Raw genomic sequence first — 17548 nt, 5'->3', positions numbered from 1 at the left:
GAAAGGGAAATAAATCTGTGGAAGCTCCTGCATCATGCAGAGCATGCTCCAAGGATTTATCCGAGGGGGAATTGTTGTATGATGATCTGTGTAATACTTGTCATACACCTACCAGTCAGTCCGCAGCTCCCGCACCTAGTCAGGAATCACTATGGGCAGCGTTCACTACCCTGCTGGGTACTCTGGTGGAACGCCTTGCGCCCCCTGTGGTACCACCTGTGCCTTTACCATCACAAATTTTCCTTATGGTTAACCCGCCTTGGGTGGAAAATTTGTCTAACCAACTGCAGCAACTAGATCAATCTCTGTTTAGACAGAAGTCTACACCAGGTCACTCCTGTGTCCCTGGAACCTCTAATTGGGTTGCTTCCTCGTCAGTCTACAAACCTCTCTTGATGTCTCATCTGAAGAGGAGGGGGAGCGTACGGTCCTGTCAGACACTGAATCATGTGTTACTGATTAGATTTCCTCCTTACAGATTTATGTCCCTGCCTTGGTGGTTGCTCTTAAGCATATCCTTCAGATCACAGAAGGGCAGGATTCCGCTACTGTGGCAAAGAAAACTGATAAGTTTAAACAGCAGAAGGTGGTTAAAAGTGTTTTAGCTCATTCTGATCATTTAGTGGACATCTGATGGGAACCCTGGTCTAATCCAGGAAAGAAATCCCCTATACTCAAACGGGCCTTGGCTTGCTTCCCTCTCCCTGCAGAGTTGTGTAACAAATGGGAGACCCCACCACCGGTGGATTCTCCTGTCACCCGCCTAGTGGTGTCATCCACTCTGCCTGTCACCTCACTGAGGGAGCCGACAGATAAGCGTGTGGAGGGGATGCCTGAAATCTGTGTACTCCCTTAACAGGGGCTATCCATAGTCCCACTATAGCTGCCTCTTGGGCTGCAAAAGATAATGAGGCGTGAGTTCAGGCATTAGAGGAGGAGCTGCCCGAGGATATTGCTGACACTGCCAGACAATACCTGTACAGGTTGAGTCTCCCTTATCCAAAATGCTTGGGACCAGAGGTATTTTGGATATCGGATTTTTCCGTATTTTGGAATAATTGCATACCATAATAAGATATCATGGTGATGGGACCTAAATCTAAGCACAGAATGCATTTATGTTTTATATGCACCTTATACACACAGCCTGAAGGTCATTTTAGCCAATATTTTTTATAACTTTGTGCATTAGACAAAGTGTGTGTACATTCACACAATTCATTTATGTTTCATATACACCTCATATACACAGCCTGAAGGTCATTTAATACAATATTTTTAATAACTTTGTGTATTAAACAAAGTTTGTGTACATTGAGCCATCAAAAAACAAAGGTTTCACTATCTCACTCTCACTCAAAAAAGTCCGTATTTCGGAATATTCCGTATTTCGGAATATTTGGATATGGGATACTCAACCTGTATCGCATTACCACCGCATTTTATTATATTCAAGAGGCTTCCTCTGAGGTAGGAGTATTGGCAGCCGAGGTGTCGACTACGTTTGTCCTGGCGTGCTGCATACTGTGGTTGAGGTCATGGAAAGTGGACCTGGACTCCAAAAAGACTTTGGAGGTCCTTCCCTTCACTGGGGAGATTTTGTTTGGGGAAGACCTTAATAAAATTGTCAGAATTGCCAACTGATAAAACTGCTTTTCTCCCAAATACTAATCTTTCTGCACAGAAGGCAAATGGTACCAAAAGGGTCAGTCATACCCGAGACAATCTTGTGCTCCCAAAACCACCAAGCCCAAGGCAAAACAGTCCTGGGCAGCCTGTAGGCCCGCTGCAAAACATAAGCCAGCTGCATGACTGGGTGGGCCTCCACCTGGGGGACCCCAGGGTGGGAGGCCTACTTTTACAATTCGCCCAGGTCTGGCTAAAGACCACTTCAGACGCATGTTGTACTGGAAGTTGTTTCTCATGGGTACGTTGTCTCCTTCAAGAGACGTCCCCCTCACCAGTTCTGCACTATGGCTCTCCCTTCGGATCCGTTGAAAGCGCAAGCTCTGCAACCGAAACCCATTGGGTCTTTTCGGCCTATACTCGACCTCAAATCTCTGAACAAGTTTGTGAGAGTATCCAAGTTTCGTATATGGAAACATTGCACTCAGTTGTGCTGGCTATGGAACCCGGAGACTACAGTATATGGTATCCCTGGATATACAGGATCTATATCTGCATATTCCTATTGCCATGTCACATCAGCAGTTCCTGCGGTTTGCTATTGGCTACCTTCACTACCAATTCCAGGCTCTGCAATTTGGACTGGAAACTGCTCCTCGGATCTTCACCAAGGTCTTGGCCGTGATGACTCCCCATCTCCATCGCCAAGGAATCAGAATCATCCCATACTTGGATGATTCTGGCAAATTCTCAAGAAGTCCTCCTCAGTCACTTGCACTTGACGTTGGATTTCCTGCAAGCCCATGGGTGGCTGATAAATTTAGAAGTAGTCCTCTCTGGTCCCAGCTCAGAACATGGTGCACCTAGGGGCACTCTTAGACACACACAGTCAGAGACTGTTCCTGTCTCCAGAAAAAATCCTAAAACTTCAGGACAGGATAAAACACTTAATTCGTCGCCCAAGAGTGTCGATACACTTTGCGATGCAAGTCCTGGGCCTGATGGTGCTGTCTTTCGACATGGTATAGTACGCTCAATTTCACTCTGGTCCTCTGCAACGGATGATCCTGTCAAAGTGGGACGGCCTACCTCATTGGATCAGTTACCAGATGGTCTCGTTGATTCCGGAGGTTTGTCTGTCGCTGTCCTGGTGGCTCTAGTAACAGCAGTTGTACAGCGGCCATCCATACTGGATGATTAACTAACTGGGTCCTACTGACAACGGACGCCAGTCTGCGGGGGGATGAGGAACGGTGTTGGAGCAACACTTGTTCCAGGGTCGTCGAATCAAGAAGTAATCGCTCCTCTCGATCAACATTCTGGAGTTGAGGGCAGTGTTCCATGCACTATCCCTTGCCCTGCCTCCTAGTTCGGAATAGTCCTGTTCAGGTATAGGCAGACAACGCCACCACGATGGCATACATAAACCATCAAGGTGGCACTCGAAGCCGCATGGCAATGATGGACGTGTCAAAGATCCTTTGCTGGGCAGAACGCCATCTGCCTGCAATATCGGCAGTGTTCATTCCTGGTGTCCTAAACTGGGAAGCAGACGTCCTCAGTCGCAAGTACGTTCGCTCCAGAGAGTAGAGCCTTCATCAAGAAGTCGTTAAACTGCTGGTGGACGTGCGGGGCCTACCAGATGTAGACCTAATGGCGTCTCGACACAACCACAAAGTTCCGATCTTTGGATCAAGGACCAGGTTTCCTCAGGCACCATTCGTGGATGCTCTGGCAGTTCCGTGGAACTTTCGGCTGCCTTACGTATTCCCTCCGGTGTCACTCCTACCCAGGGTACTGCGGAAGTACAAGCAAGAAGGAGGAATGGTAGTCCTAGTTGTTCTGGCGTTGCCCAGACGCCATTGGTTCTCAGACCAGCAGGGTCTCTTGACAGGGCATCTCCTTCTAATTCCAGAGTGTCAAGACCTATCGTACAGGTCCCTCGTCTCTTCCCGGACCTGGCTAGTCTGGCTTTGACAGCATGGCTCTTAAAGCATCACTCCTGAGAGCCAAAGGAGTTACTGAAGCGGTTATTCAAACTATGCTGAAGGCCCGCAAACTGGCCTCTGCTCAGATTTATTACAGGGTTTGGATACTATTTCACCTGGTGTGCTGGTTATTCGCACCTGGTGTGCTGATAAGAACTAGGACGCTGGTAGGTTTAAGACTTTCAGAATTCTGGCTTTTCTACAAAGGGGCTTGGATTTAAGTCTTCGTCTGGCCTCCCTCAAGGTTCACATATCTGCCTTGTCGGTGTGGTTTCAGCGCAAGATTGCCTCTATACCCGATGTTCATACGTTCACTCAGGGTGTTCAACGTATTCAGCCTCCCTATGTCCCCCCAGTGGCTCCATGGGATCCGTCTGTTTTGCTGAATGCCCTGCAAGAGTCTCCCCCTTTGAACCTCTTGAGTCGGTGGACCTTAAATGGCTCACGGCCAAGGTCCTGTTCTTGCTGGCTATTGTCTCTGCAAGACAGGTGTCAGACTTAAAAGCTTTGTCCTGTCGTCCACTTTTTCTGATTTATCACCGTGACCGGTTATTTGCCGAAGGTGGTGTCATCATTTCACCTTAACCAAGAGATTGTAGTTCCAGAATTTGAGTCTAATTCAGATCTGTTCGTAGATGTGCTAAATATAGCACATCTACGATCCGTTTCACAGACATGTGGGGGGACGCCCAGCACAGGGTTTGTCCACCCCACATGTCTGGTTCTGCCCCCCCCTGCACAGATACACAATCATCGCAGGGCGGCAATGCTTTTGTACCTGGCGAGTAGCTCCCTGCCTTCGCAGCCGCATCCCCCCCCCCCCCCCCCCCAACGGTCCAGACACTCCACTGTTGTCCGGACCGTGCACACTGCACAAAGTAATTCAGACTGCGATCGCTGCAGTGATGCAGTCTGAGTCACCCCCTGTGTCTCTTTGGACTTGTCTGCCTAAGAACATTTTTTGGATGTTGTAAGGGCTCTCTGTGTCTACGTGGAGAGGACTGCTTCTATTAGGCAGTCGGATGCCCTCTTTGTCCAGTTTGGTTTCCCCAAACGTGGCTGGCCTGCGAACAAGCAAACCTTGGCCAGATGAATTAGAATGGTGATTGCTCAAGCTTATGCGCAGGCTGGACTCTTAGCTCCTGCTGCAAGTAAGGCCCATTCTACCTGGTCTGTTGGACCTTTTTAGGCGGCCCGCCGTGGCGCATCCGCAGAACAATTGTGGAAGGCGGCTACGTGATCCTCGGTGAACACATTTCTTAGGTTAAATGTCTTTGATACCTTCGCCTCCCAGGATGCTTCCTTTGGGTGGCGGATTCTTACATCTGCTAAGGCGCCTTCCTTGAGGAACTGCTTTAGGACAGTCTCAATGTTTCCCTGTGGAAACCTGTGTACCCTACTGCAGAAAAGAAGTGTTCTGGTAGACTTGTCATTTTTAACACTTTTTCTGCAAAGTACACAGGGTTTCACAGGGCGCCCACCCTGACGCTTCTAGCTTCTTTGGGTTTGTATGGCATTAGCCACTGGTCCCTTCTCCTGTCATGAGAATGTGTTCTTATGTGACTAACATCTGCCTTCTCTCTTGCCTGCTCCTGCATTGGACTGGTTATCAAAACTGAGATCTCAGTGACTGGAGGCGGGGTTATAGAGGAGGCCCCTATACATCCTCAGACAGCTAAAGGTTTACCTGTTGGTGCCTCTGGATCAAGATCCACTCTACACCCCAATGTTTCCCTGTGGAACCCTGTGTACTTCGCAGGAAAAAGTGTTAACAATGGTAAATCTACCATAACACTTTTTCCCCTCCCCCCTTATTAAATTTGCTGCGCCAGAGCGCTTCCAGGTCACATGCAACCCTGCTAACTTTGTGTCTTTTTTTTATTTAACCAAAAAATGTGTGTGATGTGACTAGGACGCACCAGAAGACTATGCTGATTAATTTGATATGCAACACTTGTATATCTGCATGCGACTGAGTCTGTTTACGGCGCACAACAAAACTTTGCATGGAAAAGCTGCGGCTTCTGTATCGTAGCAGTTTATATGCAGATTCAGAGACTCAGTCGCACACAGATATAAAAGTGTCATCTCAAATGATTACGCACAGTCTCCTGGTGCCTCCTGTTACTTAGACACATTTACAGCAAAATAGATGCTCTGCGCTAGCAGCGTCTCACGGGACCTGGCACAGCTGCAGCAGGGATGTATGAAGACACGCCTGTACTTAATAGAAAAGCTTGTGTATTGTCGGGATGCTTTCTGCAATAATACAGGGAAGTGCTGGAAAATTAGGACAGGAAAATTAGGATACGACGGATTAAATGTCTCTGTATGTTTGTATGTAATATATAGTATAATCTTTACACACCTGTTGGGCTGTTGTGGGAGTAAATCTTTAATAATTGAAAAGCCGTTTTCTTCTGGATTCCAAATAGATGCACCAATTAAGGTTATTTGTTAGAATTACCCTCATTATCCTATAAGTAGTACACCTTTTTTACTGAAATATCTCCTAACGTTTTACTTCCATATCTCATAGGTCGTATGTTTATCTTCATCGGCAACAAGGTTTCCTCTCAGTTCCAGAACTTCACCCCAACGTTGATGTGCTCAGATGAGCTTAAAGCCAATATCCTTTTTTTTCCCAAGTGATAGTATATATAATACACCTATATCTCTTGTGGATTAAATAGAAAAATCGCAAGCAGTCCATCCAGACAGAAGCATCCTAGCCTATCCAGGGGCAAATATGTATTTCTGCACATTTTACTTGTGAAAATAGGAATTATATAATAGAAGTATACTTTGTTCTTTTTATTTTTTGAACAGTTTGTACATAATCTTCTGAATCCCTTGTACTACGTACACATGGCAATGTCCATTCACCCTTTATTGCAATGAAGCTGTGTGCAGGAAAGATCACAAAGAAATAATGCATGTTCTGTGTAATTGTGTCTTTTTACATTTCTAAGCTAGTAAAGTATGAGTAATGCGTGCAGCGCCTATTTGGCTCCATTCCCCCTCCTTCTACATTTTTTTTTTTTACCTGAAAGGGCCTGAATATTGCAAATTTTAGTGTACATTTAAATAAAACTTCTAGAAAGCAGCCGTGTTCCGTAAATCCTGTGTTAGGTGCTTACCACACGCTCAATGAAAAGTCTCTATTTATTACCACTGCTCCTTGACACTCGTGTCCATGCCTGAATCTGCAATCTAAGCCAGTAGAACCTACAGTGGATGGGGGAGCCCAGGTGCAGCAAGTGGTTAATATTGAATGTGTGGAAGAATTTGTGGAAGACCCTGTTCTAAACATCCAGTTCAGGTTTGTATCTTATCCAATGCTTGCCTACAGTGTTTCATAGTGCATTCTTCAAAGTAGAGAGAATTACCATATAGACTAGTGGTTCTCAACCTTAGTCCTTAAGTTTGCCCAATAGGTCATGTACCGCCAGGACTGAAATAGAAGAGGAATACCACTCATCATAACTAAAGTCAGTGAATGCATATAATATGTATATGCTGAACAATATATAAAGTGACAAATGCATCCATTGAGTTTTATCAATGGATCTCATAGAACAGATCAGTGAGGGCAAGCAGAGTGACTTTATTCTGGAACAAATGTTCCTTTATGAATATTCCAACATCCCCATGGAGGTGAATAACTTGACTTAATAGTACCCAACAGAAGGGGTCACAACCTTTCTCCTACGGGGTTCACTACGGCTGGCCGGCGGTCGGGCTCCCGGCGACCAGCATACCGGCGCCGGGAGCCCGACCGCCGGCTTACCGACAGTGTGGCGAGGGCAAATGAGCCCCTTGCGGGCTCGCTGCGCTCGCCACGCTACGGGCACGGTGGCGCACTACGCGCGCCACACTATTTTATTCTCCCTCTATGGGGGTCGTGGACCCCCACGAGGAAAAATAAGTGTCTGTATGCCGGCTGTCGGGCTCCCGGCGCCGGTATACTGAGCGCCGGGAGCCCGACCGCCGGTATACAGAAGACCACCCCTCCTACGTCCTAGAGGATGCTTGGGTCCATATCAGTACCATGGGGTATAGACTGGTCCACCACCATTTTTTTATTTCTCTATCGTCCTAGTGGATGCTGGGGTTCCTGAAAGGACCATGGGGAATAGCGGCTCCGCAGGAGACAGGGCACAAAAAGTAAAGCTTTAGGATCAGGTGGTGTGCACTGGCTCCTCCCCCTATGACCCTCCTCCAAGCCTCAGTTAGATTTTTGTGCCCGGCCGAGAAGGGTGCAATCTAGGTGGCTCTCCTAAAGAGCTGCTTAGAAAAGTTTAGCTTAGGTTTTTTATTTTACAGTGAGTCCTGCTGGCAACAGGATCACTGCAACGAGGGACTTAGGGGAGAAGAAGTGAACTCACCTGCGTGCAGGATGGATTGGCTTCTTGGCTACTGGACATTAGCTCCAGAGGGACGATCACAGGTACAGCCTGGATGGTCACCGGAGCCTCGCCGCCGGCCCCCTTGCAGATGCTGAAACGAGAAGAGGTCCAGAATCGGCGGCAGAAGACTCCTCAGTCTTCTTAAGGTAGCGCACAGCACTGCAGCTGTGCGCCATTTTCCTCTCAGCACACTTCACACGGCAGTCACTGAGGGTGCAGGGCGCTGGGAGGGGGGCGCCCTGGGAGGCAAATGAAAACCTTTTTTGGCTAAAAATACCTCCCATATAGCCTCCGGGGGCTATATGGAGATATTTAACCCCTGCCAGAATCCGTTAAGAGCGGGAGACGAGGCCGCCGAAAAAGGGGCGGGGCCTATCTCCTCAGCACACAGCGCCATTTTCCCTCACAGAAAGGCTGGAGGGAAGGCTCCCAGGCTCTCCCCTGCACTGCACTACAGAAACAGGGTTAAAACAGAGAGGGGGGGCACTAATTTGGCGTTAGAAATATATAAAAAAGATGCTATAAGGGAAAACACTTATATAAGGTTGTCCCTATATAATTATAGCGTTTTTGGTGTGTGCTGGCAAACTCTCCCTCTGTCTCTCCAAAGGGCTAGTGGGTCCTGTCCTCTATCAGAGCATTCCCTGTGTGTGTGCTGTGTGTCGGTACGTGTGTGTCGACATGTATGAGGACGATGTTGGTGAGGAGGCGGAGCAATTGCCTGTAATAGTGATGTCACTCTCTAGGGAGTCGACACCGGAATGGATGGCTTATTTAGGGAATTACGTGATAATGTCAACACGCGCCAAGGTCGGTTGACGACATGAGACGGCCGACAAACAATTAGTACCGGTCCAGACGTCTCAAAAACACCGTCATGGGTTTTAAAACGCCCGTTTACTTTAGTCGGTCGACACAGACACAGACAGGGACACTGAATCCAGTGTCGACGGTGAATAAACAAACGTATTCCTTATTAGGGCCACACGTTAAGGGCAATGAAGGAGGTGTTACATATTTCTGATACTACAAGTACCACAAAAGAGGGTATTATGTGGGATGTGAAAAAACTACCGTAGTTTTTCCTGAATCAGATAAATTAAATGAAGTGTGTGATGATGCGTGGGTTCCCCCCGATAGAAAATATGGGCGGTATACCCTTTCCCGCCAGAAGTTAGGGCGCGTTGGGAAACACCCCTTAGGGTGGATAAGGCGCTCACACGCTTATCAGAACAAGTGGCGGTACCGTCTATAGATAGGGCCGTCCTCAAGGAGCCAGCTGACAGGAGGCTGGAAAAATATCATAAAAAGTATATACACACATACTGGTGTTATACTGCGACCAGCGATCGCCTCAGCCTGGATGTGCAGAGCTGGGGTGGCTTGGTCGGATTCCCTGACTAAAAATATTGATACCCTTCACAGGGACAGTATTTTATTGACTATAGAGCATTTAAAGGATGTATTTCTATATATGCGAGATGCACAGAGGGATATTTGCACTCTGGCATCAAGAGTAAGTGCGATGTCCATATCTGCCAGAAGATGTTTATGGACACGACAGTGGTCAGGTGATGCAGATTCCAAACGGCACAAAGGTGTATTGCCGTATAAAGGAAGAGGAGTTATTTGGGGTCGGTCCATCGGACCTGGTGGCCACGGCAACTGCTGGAAAATCCACCGTTTTTACCCTAAGTCACATCTCTGCAGAAAAAGACACCGTCTTTTCAGCTTCAGTCCTTTCGTCCCTATAAGAGTCATATCTGCCCAGGGATAGAGGAAAGGGAAGAAGACTGCAGCAGGCAGCCCATTCCCAGGAACAGAAGCGTTCCACCGCTTCTGACAAGCTCTCAGCATGACGCTGAGACCGTACAGGACCCCTGGATCCTACAAGTAGTATCCCAGGGGTACAGTTTGGAATGTCGAGACGTTTCCCCTGCGCAGGCTCCTGAAGGCTGCTTTACCAAGGTCTCCCTCCGACAAGGAGGCAGTATGGGAAAAAATTCACGAGCTGTATTCCCAGCAGGTGATAATTAAATTACCCCTCCTACAACAAGAAAAGGGGTATTATTCCACACTATATTGTGGTACTGAAGCCAGAAGGCTAGGTGAGACCTATTCTAAATCTAAAAAAATTTGAACACTTACAAAGGTTCAAATCAAGATGGAGTCACTCAGAGCAGTGATAACGAACCGGGAAGAAGGGGACTATCTGGTGTCCCGAGACATCAGGGATGCTTACCTCCATGTCCCAAATTTGCCCTTATCACTAAGGGTACCTCAGGTTCGTGGTACAGAACTGTCACTATCAGTTTCAGACGCTGCCGTTTGGATTGTCTACGGCACCCCTGGTCTTTACCAAGGTAATGGCCGAAATGATGGTTCTTCTTCGAAGAAAAGGCGTCTTAATTATCCCTTACTTGGACGATCTCCTGATAAGGGCAAAGTCCAGGGAACAGTTGGAGGTCGGAGTAGCACTATCTCGGATACTGTTACAACAGCAGGGGTGGATTCTAAAGATTCCAAAATCGCAGCTGATCCCGACAACAAGTCTCCTGTGCTTAGGGATGATTCTGGACACAGTCCAGAAAAAGGTGTTTCTCCCGGAAGAGAAAGCCAGGGAGTTATCCGAGCTAGTCAGGAACCTCCTAAAATCAGTGCATCATTGCACAAGGGCCATGGTAAAAAAATGGTGACTTCCTTCGAAGCAATTCCAGTCGGCAGATTTCATGCAAGAACTTTTCAGTGGGATCTGCTGGACAAATGGTCCGGATCGCATCTTCAGATGCATCAGCGGATAACCCTATATCCAAGGACAAGGGTGTCTCTCCTGTGGTGGTTACAGAGTGCTCATCTTCTAGAGGGCCACAGATTCGGCATTCAGTTTTGGATGTTGGGGACCACGGAGGCCAGCCCGAGAGGCTGGGGAGCAGTCACACAAGGAAAAAATTTCCAGGGAGTGTGATCAAGTCTGGAGATTTTTCTCCACATAAATATAGCTAAGGGTAAATTTATAATGCTCTAAGCTTAGCAAGACCTCTGCTTCAAGGTCAGCCGGTATTGATCCAGTGGGATAAAACATCACGGCAGTCGCCCACGTAAATAGACAGGGCGGCACAAGAAGCAGGAGGGCAGTGGCAAAAACTGCAAGGACTTTTCGCTGGGCGGAAAATCATGTGATAGCACTGTCAGCAGTGTTTCATTCCGGGAATGGAAACTAGGAAGCAGACTTCCTCAGTAGGCACGACCTCCACCCGGCAGAGTGGGAACTTCATGGGGAAGTTTTCCACATGATTGTAAACCGTTGGGAATTACCAAAGGTGGACATGATGGCGTCCCGTCTGAACAAAAAACGGGACAGGTATTGCGCCAGGTTAAGAGACCCTCAGGCAATAGCTGTGGACGTTCTGGTAACACCGTGGGTGTACCAGTCGGTGTATGTGTTCCATCCTCTGCTTTTCATACCTAAGGTACTGAGAATTATAAGATGTAGAGGAGTAAGAACTATACTCATGGCTCCGGATTGGCCAAGAAGGACTTGGTACCCGGAACTTCAAGAGATGCTCACAGAGGACTTATGGCCTCTGCCGCTAAGAAGGGACTTGTTTCAGCAAGTACCATGTCTGTTCCAAGACTTACCGCAGCTGCGTTTGACGGCATGGCGGTGGAACGCCGGATCCTAAGGGAAAAGGCATTCAGGAAGAGGTCATTCCTACCCTGGTCAAAGCCAGAAAGGAGGTGACCGCACAACATTATCACCACATGTGGCGAAAATATGTTGCGTGGTGTGAGGCCAGGAAGGCCCCACGAAGAAATTTCAACTCGGTCGATTCCTGCATTTCTTGCAAACAGGAGTGTCTATGGGCCTCAAATTGGGGTCCATTAAGGTTCAAATTTCGGCCCTGTCGATTTTTCTTCCAGAAAGAATTGGCTTCAGTTCCTGAAGTCCAGAAGTTTGTCAAGGGAGTATTGCATATACAACCCCCTTTTGTGCCTCCAGTGGCACTGTGGGATCTCAACGTAGTTCTGGGATTCCTCAAAACACATTGGTTTAAAACCAGTCAAATCTGTGGATTTGAAGCATCTCACATGAAAAGTGAACATGCTCTTGGACCTGGCCTGGACCAGGCGAGTGTCAAATTGGTGGTTTTTTTTTCTCAAAAAAGCCCATATCTGTTTGTCCATTCGGACAGGGCAGAGCTGCGGACTCGTCCCCAGTTCTCTCCCTAAGGTGGTGTCAGTGTTTCACCTGAACCAGCTTATTGTGGTGTCTTGCGCCTACTAGGGACTTGGAGGACTCCAAGTTGCTAGATGTGGTCAGGGCCCTGAAAATATAGGTTCCAGGACGGCTGGAGTCAGGAAAACTGACTTGCTGTTATCCTGTATGCACCCAACAAACTGGGTGCTCTTGCTTTTAAGCAGACTTTTGCTAGTTGGATGTGTAATACAATTCAGCTTGCACATTCTGTGGCAGGCCTGCCACAGCCAAAATATGTAAATGCCCATTCCACAAGGAAGGTGGGCTCATCTTGGGCGGCTGCCCGAGGGGTCTCGGCTTTACAACTTTGCCGAGCGGCTATTTAGTCAGGGGCAAACACGTTTGTAAAATCCTACAAATTTGATACCCTGGCTAAGGAGGACCTGGAGTTCTCTCATTCGGTGCTGCAGAGTCATCCGCACTCTCCCGCCCGTTTGGGAGCTTTGGTATAATCCCCATGGTCCTTTCAGGAACCCCAGCATCCACTAGGACGATAGAGAAAATAAGAATTTACTTACCGATAATTCTATTTCTTGGAGTCCGTAGTGGATGCTGGGCGCCCATCCCAAGTGCGGATTATCTGCATTACTTGTACATAGTTACAAAAATCGGGTTATTATTGTTGTGAGCCATCTTTTCAGAGGCTCCGCTGTTATCATACTGTTAACTGGGTTCAGATCACAGGTTGTACAGTGTGATTGGTGTGGCTGGTATGAGTCTTACCCGGGATTCATAAATCCTTCCTTATTGTGTACGCTCGTCCGGGCACGGTACCTAACTGAGGCTTGGAGGAGGGTCCTAGGGGGAGGAGCCAGTGCACACCACCTGATCCTAAAGCTTTACTTTTTGTGCCCTGTCTCCTGCGGAGCCGCTATTCCCCATGGTCCTTTCAGGAACCCCAGCATCCACTACGGACTCCGAGAAATAGAATTATCGGTAAGTAAATTCTTATTTTTTTATCTCTTCAGGTATTGTTAATTTACAGGGAGGCTGCTGGCGACAGCCTCCCTGCAGCAAGGGACTGGGGGGGGGGGGAGCAATGGCCGCCCTGTGGGGTTTTGAGCCACTGCTCCCGCTGACTGGACATTGGCTCCAGAGGGGTCTGATCGCGCCCTGCCACAGGGGAACGCTTGCCCCAGCAGCCAGCAGCCACCCCCTCAGGTGCTGAAGAAGTGGCAAGTGAGCCACTGTCCCCCCTTGCAAGCGGGGGGACAGTGTGAAGAGGGTGGCTAGAGGGTAGGAGCGCGGTCTTAACCGCGCTCCTGGAAAGCTCAGCGGTACTGCGGTGCGGCTCTGGGGGGGCGCCCTGGTCACATCAAGCCTGTCTGGGTCTGCGGATCCAGGCCAGCACAACTTCTCCGGCCAGTATAATCATTCAGAGAGCAGGAAGACCGCGCCATTGAGGGGGTGGAGCTTATCAGCGGATCCAGCAGCGTTCGGCGCCATTTTTCCTGCCTGCACTCGCTGCCAAGTGGATACAGGTCCCTCCAGAGCAATTTCCAGCTATCTGTACGGGTGGTTGTAGAAGGGGGGGGGGAGGCTGTATTAGAGGCTGTGTCACCTATTAAGGGGCACAGCCAGTGCGGGTTTAGGGTCTCCCTATACTCAAATAGCGCTGTGTGTGGGTTGGCTCCAATCTCTGTGTCTCTCTGCCACTCTTGGGAGGGAAACTCTGTCTACATAATACCCTGTGTGTTTGTGGGGTGTTTGAGGGTGTGTGACATGTCTTGGGACACTGTTTCATATGCTGCAGGAAGACTCCATACCATGTAATCTGGATTGCACTGTTTAAACGCAGATCCCAGCTAGAGAGCCAGAATGGTTAGTCTCTCTGAGGGGAACTATTTCTCAGATTTCTGATAGGGTGGCTAGGACTGAGCATGCCACTCAGGTCCTCCAGTCCTCTATGGTTGTATGGTCTGATACTGCCTCCTCGGGGTCCCCTGCGGTACATTCTCACAAACGTGCACTTGCAATTATGCAGGATGACACGGACACCGACTCTGACGCTGCAGGCGGTGACGGGGATGTATTGAGGGTGACAGCATCCCTTGCTAAGGGGGTGCAGTTGATGATTGAGGCTGTGAGGGATGTTTTACATATTTCGGACACAGTTCCAGAATAGGTGGTGGAGGCCTTTTTACAGATAATAAGAAGCCCCGCCACACTTTCCCGGCATCCAAAGAATTAAATGCTATCTTTGAAAAGGCATGGGAAACTCCGGAAAAGAAATTCCAGTTTCCCAAGAGGGTCTTGGGGGCTTTTCCCTTCGCTGAGGAAAATAGAAAGAGATGGGAGTCCCCGCCGATCGTAGACGCCTCTGTCTCCAGGCTGTCCAAACAGGTGGTATTACCGGTCCCGGGGTCTACCATGTTAAAGGACCCGGCAGATCGCAGGGTGGATGCTACACTGAAATCCATTTACACGGCTTCAGGGGCCATATTGCGGCCTACTGTAGCCTGTGCTTGGATTGCTAAAGCTATTGCCAGGTGGTCAATCACTCTACAGGAGGAGTAGTTTACGCTGGACAAAGGTGACGTTGATTTATTTTTGCGTAATATTCAGGATTCTGCAGGGTTCCTGATGGATTCCATGAAAGACCTGGGTTCCATGGCTGCGGGGATCTCCTCCATGTCTGTCTCGGCTTGCAGGGGTCTCTGGCTGCGCAACTGGTCTGCGGACGTGGAATCCAGGAAGTGTGTGGAGGGCCTACCATACAAAGGTCAGGCTCTCTTTGGGGAGGCACTGGATGCGTGGATTGCCACAGCTACCGCGGGCTAGTCTCCTTTTCTCCCCTCAGCTGCACCGGCTACGAAAAAGCCTTTTTCATCTTCCACGTCACAGTCCTTTCGGCCCGCAAGGCCTAGAAAGAATAAGCCTTCGAACACCTTCTTCAGAGGTGGTCGTGCCAAGGGAAAGAAACCTGCTCCCGCAGGTTCCCAGACCCAGAAGCCCGCTTCTGATACCCCTAAGTCCTCCGCATGACGGTGGACAGATAGGCCTTGGGGAAGGTCAGGTGGGGGCAAGACTCCGGCAGTTCAGCCAAGTCTGGGTGTCGTTGGGTCTGGACCCCTGGGTTTTGGATATAGTGTCCAGAGGGTACAGACTGGAGTTTCAAGATCCCCCCGCCTCACCGTTTCTTCAAGTCAGGCTTGCCAGCCCTGCTGGCGGACAGGACAATTCTTCTGGAGGCCATCAAGAAATTGGTGTTGTCAGAGGTCATTCTTCCGGTCCCACCTCAACAGTGGAACAAGGGTTATTATTCGAACCTTTTTGTGGTACCAAAACCGGATGGTTCGGTACGGCCTATTCTAAACTTAAAGTCTTTGAACCCTTACCTCACGGAGTTCAAATTCAAGATGGAATCTGAGAGCTGTCATCTCGGGACTGACGGAGGGCGAGTTCCTGGTGTCTCTTGACATCAAGGATGCTTACCTCCACATTCCCATTTGGCGCCGCATCAAGCATATCTCAGCTTTGCACTGATGGACGATCACTATCGGTTCCAGGCGCTGCCGTTTGGCCTCTCCACAGCACCGAGGATCTTCACCAAGGTGATGGTGGAGATGATGGTTCTCCGCTAACAGGGGGTGAACATAATTCCATATCTGGATGATCTCCTGATCAAGGCGTCGTCCAGCGAGAGGTTGTTGCGGTCGGCATGGTTTGAGCCTCTACTGGAGGCTGACATCAAGTTTCTCATGTGGAAGGCGGTCACTCTGTTGGCCTTGGCTTCTGCTCGGCGCGTGTCGGAATTGGGTGCTTTATCTTGCAGAAGTCCTTATCTGATCATCCATGAAGACAGGGCGGAACTTAGGACTCGTCCACAGTTCCTGCCTAAGGTTGTATCGGTTTTCCATATCAATCAACCTATTGTGGTGCCAGTGGCTACTTACTCCTTAATTGCTTCAAAGGCCTTGGATGTTGTACGGGCTTTGAAGATCTGTGAGAAGAGGACTGCTCGTCATAGGAAATCGGACTCTCTATTTGTCCTCTACGATCCCAAGAAAATTGGGTGTCCTTCTTCTGAGCAATCGATTTCGCGCTGGATCAGGTTCACTATCCAGCATGCGTATTCTACGGCAGGATTGCGGTGTCCGAAATCTGTTAAGGCCCACTCTACTCGTAAAGTGGGTTCTTCCTGGGCAGCTGCCCGTGGTGTCTCGGCCTTACAGCTGTGCCGAGCTGCTACTTGGTCTGGTTCGAACACGTTTGCCAAGTTTTACAAGTTCGATGCTCTGGCCTCTGATGACCTCAAGTTTGGTGAGGCAGTCTTGCAGGAGCCTCCATGCTCTCCCTCCCGTACTGGGAGCTTTGGTACATCCCCATGGTACTAATATGGACCCCAGCATCCTGTAGGACGTAAGAGAAAATAGGATTTTAATTACCTGCCAGTAAATCATTTTCTTGTAGTCCGTAGAGTATGCTGGGCGCCCGCCCATTGCTTAGTTTTCCTGCATTGGGTTTATGGTTCAGTGTTACCTGGTTCCTAGGTAAGTTCTGCGTTATTTATGTTTCAGCTGTTGCTGAGTTGTTCCGGCATGTTTGTGTGAGCTGGTATGAATCTCGCCACGATCTGTATAATTCCATCTCTTCCTCGGGCACAGTTTCTAGACTGAGTCTGGTAGGAGGGGCATAGAGGGAGGAGCCAGCCCACACTATTAAACTCTTAAAGTGCCAATGGCTCCTGGTGAACCCGTCGATACCCCATGGTACTAATATGGACCCCAGCATCCCCTACGGACTACGAGAAAAGAATTTACCGGCAGGTAATTGAAATCCTATTTATGTGATCCACCTGGAATAATAAACAATTTAAATTTGTATAAGAAATCATTGTTTCCCTCGCCCCATCTGCTTCCTCTTCTGTAACTTTCCTTGCAGATCTGTTATGCACCATAATCTCATTCATGTCATTATAAATATTTTATACTGTTCTTTGCTTCCTGCAGGTATGGGGGGACATTCCAGAACTTCTCAGTAAAACTGCCGATCACTCTGAATAAGTTCTTTCAGCCAACAGAGATGGAGGCACAAGACTTCTTTCAGCGTTGGAAGCAGCTCAGCAGGTGATGGAAATTTCCCTTGTTGGTAGATAGTGATCATATTTATCATAAATTGCACTGCTTTCCTGCTTTAGGGCATAATTCAGACCTGATCGCAGCAGCAGATTTGTTAGCAAATGGGCAAACCATTTGCACTGCAGGGAGGGCAGATATAACGTGGGGTGTGTTCAAACTGAAATCTAAATTGCAGTGTAAAAATAA

The 17548-nt window shown here is 48.6% G+C and overlaps 1 protein-coding gene across 3 annotated transcripts in view; it reads left to right on the top strand.

Moving 5' to 3' along the window:
• AP2A2 (adaptor related protein complex 2 subunit alpha 2) overlaps positions 1-17548 on the top strand; it is a 186317-nt gene that overhangs the window by 149402 nt on the left and 19367 nt on the right. For all 3 annotated transcript variants that reach the window (XM_063944761.1, XM_063944760.1, XM_063944759.1), the window contains 3 exons: positions 6154-6243; positions 6813-6936; positions 17234-17350. In XM_063944761.1, the coding sequence (XP_063800831.1) occupies positions 6154-6243; positions 6813-6936; positions 17234-17350 (331 nt within the window). The remainder of the gene's footprint in view (positions 1-6153; positions 6244-6812; positions 6937-17233; positions 17351-17548) is intronic.

The sequence above is a fragment of the Pseudophryne corroboree genome, chromosome 11 (assembly GCF_028390025.1).
Source record: "Pseudophryne corroboree isolate aPseCor3 chromosome 11, aPseCor3.hap2, whole genome shotgun sequence".
NCBI lineage: Eukaryota > Metazoa > Chordata > Amphibia > Anura > Myobatrachidae > Pseudophryne > Pseudophryne corroboree.
This window is presented reverse-complemented; position numbering and strand designations above follow the sequence as displayed.